Source organism: Benincasa hispida, chromosome 11 (assembly GCF_027475165.1).
Source record: "Benincasa hispida cultivar pf3 chromosome 11, pf3_genome.v1.1, whole genome shotgun sequence".
In the NCBI taxonomy this organism is placed as follows: domain Eukaryota; kingdom Viridiplantae; phylum Streptophyta; class Magnoliopsida; order Cucurbitales; family Cucurbitaceae; genus Benincasa; species Benincasa hispida.
The window spans coordinates 43,202,668-43,211,805 of NC_143488.1; the positions used below are offsets into that span (position 1 = coordinate 43,202,668).

General features: G+C 35.2%; 1 protein-coding gene across 6 annotated transcripts; it reads right to left on the reverse strand.

Annotated features, from left to right (window-relative positions):
- Positions 1–554: 554 nt before the first annotated feature.
- LOC120090384 (putative galacturonosyltransferase-like 7) lies at positions 555–7,403 on the reverse strand. 6 transcript variants are annotated; one of them, XR_016524596.1, is made up of 4 exons: positions 7,125–7,262; positions 3,830–5,315; positions 3,353–3,467; positions 3,085–3,241 (listed from the first exon to the last, which is right to left on the reverse strand). XR_016524596.1 is itself a non-coding variant. In XM_039048009.2 (2 exons), the coding sequence occupies exons 1-2, from the start codon at positions 7,331–7,333 to the stop codon at positions 5,684–5,686; spliced, it is 1,158 nt and encodes a 385-aa protein (XP_038903937.1). In that variant the 5' UTR covers positions 7,334–7,403; the 3' UTR covers positions 5,394–5,683. The 6 variants fall into 6 exon arrangements, 1 of the variants encoding a protein (XP_038903937.1); XR_016524593.1 differs by lacking the exon at positions 3,085–3,241 and adding an exon at positions 555–1,086 and having other exon boundaries at positions 3,353–5,315; XR_016524595.1 differs by lacking the exon at positions 3,085–3,241 and adding an exon at positions 2,976–3,054 and having other exon boundaries at positions 3,353–5,315.
- Between the last annotated feature and the right edge of the window lie 1,735 nt (positions 7,404–9,138).

Consider the following 9,138-nt stretch of genomic DNA (forward strand, 5'->3'; position numbering starts at 1 on the left):
GGAAAGCCCTAATTTGACCCGGAATTAGGTAGAGATCCCCAAACCGGGGACAGGGCGAGGATGGGGAGGGTATCCCCGCCCCGCCCTGCCCCCGACCCCGACCCCGATCTCGCCCCAATTAGATTTCTGATATATATATATATATATATATATATATAGGTATTTTAATTTTTTACATTTAGCCTAGTTTTTCATTTAGTCCAATCTAAGTCCAACTAAATTGTCTAAGCCCAAACCAAAGAGAATCTTGAGAATTTTTTTTTTTTTTTTTAAAAAAAAAAAAAAGGACCCATGGAGAAACAAAGGGGAAAACAGGGAATGGGTCCCCGTAGGAACCTATTTTCCCGATGTGGAATCCTCGCCTCCAGCCCCGCCCCCGCCCCCGCCTTTAAATGGTGGGGACAAGGGTAGGGATGGAGATAAATTCACCCATCGTGGAAGGGGATGGGGAGCCCCATTGCCCCTACATTGAATACATATTAAATTCAATTGGAAAAACAAGTATGCACTTGGAATGTAAATACAAATCCCTTTATATTGTAGAATGTGACGTGTTTAGGATTTGTTGCTTTCTTTATATCGTGCGACTCCATTCCCACGTAAAATACACTTCATACTATTCAACAAACGTTCAAATAAGACAGTCGAGCAGTTATAATGCCTAAAGATTCGGTGTCATCGACAATCCTAAATGTCTTGACGTCGAATTGTTTTTTCTTGTCTTTTCCCATCATCACAACTTCGATACATCTTCATCGTTTGTAAACCTGAATTTTTCAAAAGTCTCAACATCCTTGCAAAGTTCTTCCTTCTTCTCATTTGGGTTCTTCGACCCGAGCAATAGATGTCGTAGTCTCTCACCACTTGTATTTCTTTCAATTGTTTCCTCAGTCGACCACAACTCAGTTATCAGATTAAAATCATCTTGGGTGAATGTTACTTTTTTTCTCCAATATGTTGAAGCTTATAACATCCAAGTTCTCATCGCTAACCTCCATTAACAAAAAAAAAAAAAAAAAAAAATGGTGGAACAACTGCCCATTAAACACGAGGTCCACGTCCAGCAGTGGATCAAAGCATGTTTTCCTAAACATCACCATTTGCTCTATGGTAAGTTTCTTCTTGTAGACCATGCAAGAGACGGTAGTAAGAAAATATTTCTCAACAAGGACGACCATCTCAGTAAACTATAACAAACATATACATTGTAGCAATAAGTAAAAGATCGTTTAATAAAAACCTAAACAATCATTTACAATTAATGATCGCTTGCACAAAAAATTAAACAATCGTTTAACCTAGGTTGGACGACCATTTAACCTAAGTTGGGCAATTGTTTAACCTTAGTTGGGCAATCGTTTAACTAAAGTCAGGAGCTCGTTTAATTAAAGTTAGGGAATCGTTTAATAAAGCGATGAGCAATCAATTTCGTTAAAGTAAGCGAACTCTAAACTATTTTGTTACGACTGAACGAAAAGATCAACATGCATTGAAGGAAACGAGTAAAATACCTCTCAAATCTCGAGAACAGTGATGGAAAATGTGTAGAAACGATCGTGAGCAGTGATGAACTAATTGAGACGACATCAAAGACGAATGAGAGTTGAGAGAAAACTAAAATAAAAAATCGAGAATGTGAACGATCCCTTACTAAAATGATGGAATAGGCACCCGACTTCAGTTATATCGTTTTGTTTTAAAAAGTCGAAGTATAACTGATTTCACATGACAAAAAGGAGATCAATCATAGAAAAGTTTATAGAAAGAGGTCATCCATTGAAAAATTTTAGTTGCGAATAAGTTAGAAATACTTTACCTTCCCAAAAAATAAAAAAGGAAAAGAAGAAGAATTATTTTTATAAAGTTCAGGCTGTTGGTGTTTCCGAAAAAAAAAAAAGGGTGCTATACTCACATACATTCCATAATATCCCAATGAAGAGATTAAAAGAGAGGAAAAAAATAAAGCCAAGTACATTTTTTTCTTTGAAATTTGAGCTTGGATCTTGATTACTTAGAAGTGTTCTTCAGTCTTTAAGATTTGAAAAATAATCGTCTTCGAACTCATTAAACCACTAGGAAAATGATATTGTTTCTACTCATTAGTTTTGCCAACGAAGATAATTTCTTTTAGTTTCTTTTGCTACTTCTTCTCAAATAGTCATCTCATTATTATCCAATAAAAAATTATTTGCCCCATCATTTTTTTTATTTTTTTTTGTTAGTATAACCGTCAAAAGAATAGTACGCTCAGTACTTGAAACCATTTTTCATATTGGAGTTCAAAACTTCAAGACTTTCGAGTTTGGATTAGCATACAAGTAGACCTCCTTTTCTACACTACCATTTATGACCATGTGGCCCGTCCCAGGAGAAGGGAGCTGACTCTAAGAAGAAAAAATCTTTTTATTTGGCAAGGTTTACATGAGAGATCGAACACTCAAAACTTACTCCGAGGATTTCTTTTGGTGATGTCACTGAAATGGTGTGTTCTTTGCAAAAAGCAAAAGGACAATTCCATCTTCCGTGGGTTTACTCGTTTACTCTCTTTGGAGTCAATTTTTCTAGACCCTTGAACTTGATCCAAATCATAACAGAGCGAAGAGGTGCTCCTAAACCCTCCTTTTTCACCATAAAGAGTTTTGTGGTAGACTTTAGTAAGGAATAAGAAGTTATAAAGTCTAAAAAGTTGTGAACTCTTTAGGTCTATAGTGTAGGAATTGATAAGTTTTTTGGTGGTAGAACTCACCAACTCCTTGGGCCAAACAAGGAATAGAGTTTATAACTCCTACTTCACAAAAATCAATTCGAAATTGAAAAAATTGGATCATAAAATTACAAAACATAATTTTTTTGAATTGGATCAATACTTCCAAACTCCTTAGACTAAACACACCCTAAGATGTTGGCTACACTTATATTTATGAACATTCATTAATCAGACTTTTTGGTCTCTTCCTTTGAATTAGAGTCCAATCTTGTAAATAGTGTCAGAATTTTCATTCGTGGGCTTGTTCTTTGCAATGTCTTTGTACATTATTTGATTTCTCTCAATTTCTAATAAAATAAAGACAAAGGGAGAAAAAATAACCAATCAATCAATACATCATCAATTTATTACTATTAACACCCAAATAAGCAAATAATCGTGAAGCAACTCAAGACAATCGTTATTCAAATTATCAGATGCTAAAAGACATGAAAGATAAATTGCACCCAGCAAGAAAACCATTGCTTCACCTACCTGACACAAAATAATCTTATTTTACAAACTAGTTTGAACTACCACCATTTTTTTATTATTAGAAAAAAAAATATTAAACAAAAAGATTGTATGCACACGTACAGCTATTACCTCCATATCCCTCCATAAGTTCGAAATATTCCTTTAAATCGTGGGATCCAAATATGCATCACATTGGGAGACAATTAGGTTCAAATCAAATGATGCTTCTTCATTTAGATCAAGCCTGAAAGTGTGTGAGAGAGAGAGAGAGAATATTCAGTGAGAAACCTAAAGCTCGAGAAAATGCATAAGAACTACTTAAAAGGCAAAAATAGTAAAATTTTTGGTCCCCTCATTTCAAGTTCAACTCTTCCATGGCTGTTTCTAGCTGTAAAGGGATCCCAAAGTCTACTCTTCTCAACACCATCTATTTTCATCTTTTTCCCCACTATTAGCAGTCCACTTTGAGATTTAGATTTCTCCCACGGTTGTGATTGTATTTTATCTTTTTGTTTTTTTCGAATTAGTATATCTCTTACAAGAAAAAGAAAAAGGGAAAAAGAAAGCAACATTAAGACATATCTGTCTTAAAATAATCACACGAACCAGCCTGGCATGACCGCACAGCAAGAAGACTTAAAAGGGAGGAAACGTAGAGATGTTTGCCCGCGTCCACAATTCAAAGACAAAGCAGAAAAGACTAAAATAAGAAAATTATGCTCACAGTGAAATTCAATCCAATCATGGAGGTCCCTGCCACGTGTTACTTTCTTACACCACTCAACTTAACAGCGAAGGCAGAAATGTTCAGTATTTCACATCGACTTCAAAATTGTAATAATAAATAGATTATGAGATTAATTACCTATTAAACCAGCACAATGATCAAATTATAAAAAACAGGAAAAATCACATGAATTAGATTTGTAATTTAACCCACATTTTGCAATATCTACTTCAAATAAAATATTGTAAAGAATAAGGTATTCTGTATAGAAAGAATATTATAATGTTAGTAAAGTTTATCCAATGTAGCCAGCTACATCAGAAGCCCAGGCAACAAACGGTCCCCACACATAAAACAATGAGACACATAGGGGCCTCTCAACCTACATGCTGTTCTAGATTTAAGTTCCTCAACTTCTTCCATTCTAAGCGACAAAAGAGTATTAATGGCGAAATGGTTGGATAAATCTGTTTCTTCCCTCTTAATCAATCCACATACTTTGGCTACCATTTTGAGCAAAAGAAATATAAATATAGCATATAATTGTATAAAAGTAGGGGAAGAAACCAATTTCCATAGCTCTATAGTTAGAGCTCTAATTATAATTATAATGCTAAATTCTGAAAAAGGATAGTAAGATAAAAGGGGAGAGACTAAAGAAAAGTATATGGAGGTGTGACCCCACCCGTGTGGGTGAGGCCACAAGAAAAGGACATTGGACCAGTTAACAAGTCACCTACACCTGCCACCGAATCCGCTTCTTTAACTTAAAAGAGTCCAGGACTTTACTTCTTATCAAAACCCCTTTAAGATTCTTCCAATACTACAATTTGGTCCTCCAGCTCACACAAATTGGAGTATTTTAGAAACAGCCACTCGGTCCCTTTTGGCCACTATTGGCAATTCCGGATAACTTTCTAATAATTTATACACACACACTAACACTAAGCCTAACCCACATGCCCCCAATATTTTCTTGATACCCTTCTTCTTTCTCTCAAAACGTAGACCACACTTTCTGATCTTAGCAATAAAACACATACATTTAGGATAAAGAAGTTCCAAAAATGCTTAAAGCCTGAGAATTCAGATCCAATTTGAACAGAAAAGCCCTTGAGACAAGTGATGCATGCTTATAAAGTTATGTTCTGGTGCATCAATAAACACAAATCTAGAAATAAGTCAAAGTGAGAAAAATATGGAATTGTAACCGTACCTTTCAATAAAGAGAGGAGTTCTCCAGAGCCAAATATGTTGTGCAGAACGCTTGCAGCAAAAAAACTCTGTTGGACCAGCCAAGGAAATTCCTTGTCGTTAAACATCTTGATCACTTCAGGCAAGATCACCATGTGAATGATAGGATGGCTACACTTGAGAGTATAATTGTACCAAACTAGCAAAAGCTTAGAAACAGAGCAACAAATAGAATTGTTTGATCGAAAATTTTAATACATGGAAAACCACCATCAAGTATCCATTCATAAAAGAATGTAAAGTCTGTACAAACAAATCGAATAGCCCGTTTTTTCCCTTTTTATTTTCAGACCCAGGAAAAATCGTAAAATAGGATACACATCGCCTGGAAGATGGAGTTAGAAGAAGAAGCACAAACTAACTGGAAAGAGACGGAAAAACACCGAAAAATAGGACTAAAATTGAAAATTTTATCAAGAAAAGCGTCAAAAAGGTCCTGCGGGGAAATTTACCAGCGACATCATATATGATCTGAGATATCACCAGGAGTATCCGTACAAGTCGTATGGTGACCATAGAACGTCTAGTGGGCATGGTTGTTTGGAGTCCAACCTCAACCATGGCTTCCCACTGCCGGACCAATGCAAGAGGCTTGTCGGACCCGGGTGGAGGTCACGGCAACTGCCTCTAACGTTATCACCTCCTAAACCATGCTGGTTCCACCGGTGCTCGATGGTCGCCACGTTTCCGGCGAAAACCAACAGGAATGGCGGCAGTGACCCAAGTTCATAGATGCGATTACTCTTCTGAAGCTTCATCCACCATTCAATCTTCTCCGTGTACCCACCATTCCTCCACTTAACCAAATCTATGACCATAACGCCGGTGTTGAAATAACAGGGTTTTCTTCCAGCAAATGTGCCGGAAAATCTCTCATCAGACCAGAAACGTGCTGTGAAATACTTGCTGAAATTGGCATGACAATACTCAGGAGCCCCGATTGTCCACTCACCCAAACTCGTCGTCCATAGCTTTCGGATATCATCCACCACAATAAGATCAGAATCCAGGTAAATTACCTTCTTCACACAAGACTCCAGCAACCCAGCCAAGTAATTTCTAGCATAATTAAGCGGCTGCTCCAGCGCTTGCCTGACCGAAGTGGAGATCAGATTACGGACAATCTCCGGATCAAAATAGTACACTTTGAAATTCAACTGAGGGAAGGTGGATCGAACGAAGTCCTCGAGATTGGTATCCGAAACGAGGAAATGAAAGAAAACACTCTCTGGACATAGCGAGTTTCGAAGAATCGAATTGACGGCCGCAACTGAGCCACGAAGGTACTCCACATCAAGCGTAATGGCAACGTGTACCAAATTCGGATCGCACACACCAAACTTCCCAGAAAATTTCGGATCACCGCCTCCGCATTGAGCCGCATTGCGAAATGTAGATGCCTTTCGGAAGGAGAATCTGTTCAACGATCTGGAAAAGGCAGTATCAACAGGCAAACGAAGGTAAAAATCGAGATGAGAAGATCGAATGGCTTCAGCCGGAGGAAATGATTGTAAAGCCGGAGCAAGCACAATCATCACCATTGCGGCGGAGAAAAACCCGGATAATCTCATCAACCAAAGCATATTCACCCTATAAACCCCGTTTTTCTTTTTCTTCCTCCACTTCAAACCAAATCGATCTACCAAAATGGGAAAAAAACACGTTCGAAGGAACGGTAGGGTTCCTTTAACGTCCTCCAGAGCTCTCGAGAAATCAATAGATCAAGAAAAACACCAACACAACATATAAGCCCTAAACGAGATCGAATCGACCTTTTTCCTCCGTGGGAGTGCGTATCAAAGCGAAAAAGTATGCCGTGGGAACAAAGCAAGCAGAGAGGATAAAAAGGCAAAAGAAGCAGAAGAAGAAAATGATGATGATAACAAGGATATAGAGGTGGGCATTGAAGAAAAATCGGACCTCAAAACAAACGCCGGAGAGAGAAGTTCACCGGCGGCCAGTCTGCAGTACGATACTCTCTCTTCTTCTTCTCCTTCTCCTTCTCCTTCTCCTTCTCCTTCTCCCTCTCCCTCTATTACTCTGTCGGTTGCAGAGCAATGGAAGAAGACAAAGCTGCAGACGCACAAAGTGGTAGAGCGAATAGACCTTTTCTTTTCAGATCTCCACATGGCCTAAATATTAATTATTAAAGTCTTTGGGGGGTTCGAGGGTCAATTACTACTTTTGTTCTTTTATTATTATACAAAGTTGAGTTGGTACTCCAAAATGTAAAATATCCTTCATTTTCTTTCCTCAGCAATCAATTCTTTTCCGGTAAGATAATTACAAAAAGGAATGCAAATTATATATTCTTTTATAGCAATTTTTTTGCTGAATAAAATTATGAATATTGGTTGAGACTGATAGTTAGGTTTGGAGAAACATTTAAGATGTAGCATATATATTAATATAATTATTTGTTGTTATTTTCAGAATGGATAACAATTACCTCCATTTAGCAATATTAGACCACTAATTTAACCTAATTATGTTAGTTAAGACCTATACTCTCAACTAACACAGGTTAAATATTTGAATATTCCACTCAAAAACTATAGAATATAAAAAGAAGATATTTGAGTCAGTTTGCTCGTGAACTCTCTTCTTTTTTCGTTAAATTTAGTGACAATAAACAAATACTATATGATGGAGCTCAAAACTCAGAATTTTTATCTTTCCTTTTTGCTCTTATTTTTTCAAAATGTCTATTCTATCCTTATATCTCTTTATTCTAAAACCCTATTCTTAAACAACAGATATCTTATCTATAAAAAGATGTAAATCTTATCAACATAATGAATAATTATTATTATACGTTCTAAAACTATCTGTTGAATAGAAGACTACCAATATCTAAATCCTAACAATATAATGAAGAGTTATAAATAGAAAATTGTTTGGGAAAGTAACGAAAATTTTTATATGTCTTCCAAATATCTTTCAAAAGAAACTTTGATGTGGTGATCCTCTTCAAAGAAGATTGTTTTGTCCTTAATTAATGTGGCTAATTAATGATGTTTGTTATTTTAATAGATATTTTTTTTTTATTTGAAGGCATTTGATTGAGAGGATTATTTATCTGATTCACTTCTCACAAATTTGGAGGGACAATTCACAACTCCTATAATTTTATGAACTTCTTTCATAAGTTTTTGCAAGTTTCTTTCCTGTGTGTTTATTTGATCTTATTATTTTAGTTTTGGATTCAATTTAGTGGCTTATTATTTTTTTTCCCTATATATTACTTCCTTAAAATTAAGGATGCGTGCTTATTTGATCTATTTAATTAATTTATTATTTTCTAATACTTTTATTGACTTTTTTTTTTTTTTTTTGCATTAAGATGGAAAAGATAAAGAAGAACGGGAAGTCAAGTATAGATTTCATAGATTATGATCTCTATCCAAATTGTTTTTTTATGTAATTGTAATGGATATAATAGATTCAGATATAAAAAAAGCGAGAAATTTAGGGGAGCGGAAGGAGAAAATTAGTAAGAAGTAAAATTGATTAAATCTTCTTAATTTTAAAAAACACAAATTTCATCTTTCTCCTTTTTTGTTAATTTAAAACAAGATACGTTAGTGAGCAATCTTTACTTTTCTTAAGTTAATGAAGTAAGATAACAATTTTATTATTATTATTATTATTTTGTGTTTTTACCTTCTTGAGAGAATGTACGCTACTTGACATTTAGAAATTATATTAAAAATAATAATTATTAGCTTTTTTCTATATCAAATACAAAAAAAAAAAAAAAAAAAAATTGCATGAGTTTTTTTAAATGAAACATTTTAAATAATCATATAAATGTTAAAATTATAATAATGAGATTTGTGAAGAAAAAAATTGTTTGAGGTTTTATTTTTAAAATTTTTAGATGAAGTATATATTTTCCATTTTAAATGTAGCACAATAGCAAAACGGTTGGTAA

What these genes read in the sequence shown, in the direction of transcription:
- LOC120090384 (XM_039048009.2), bottom strand. Translation starts at nt 7,333, where the DNA reads ATGTGGAGATCTGAAAAGAAAAGGTCTATTCGCTCTACCACTTTGTGC. An exon ending in TCTCCGGCGTTTGTTTTGAG is followed by an intron (nt 6,633 to 7,124) that starts GTCCGATTTTTC and finishes TGCCTTTTCCAG; the next exon opens with ATCGTTGAACAGATTCTCCT.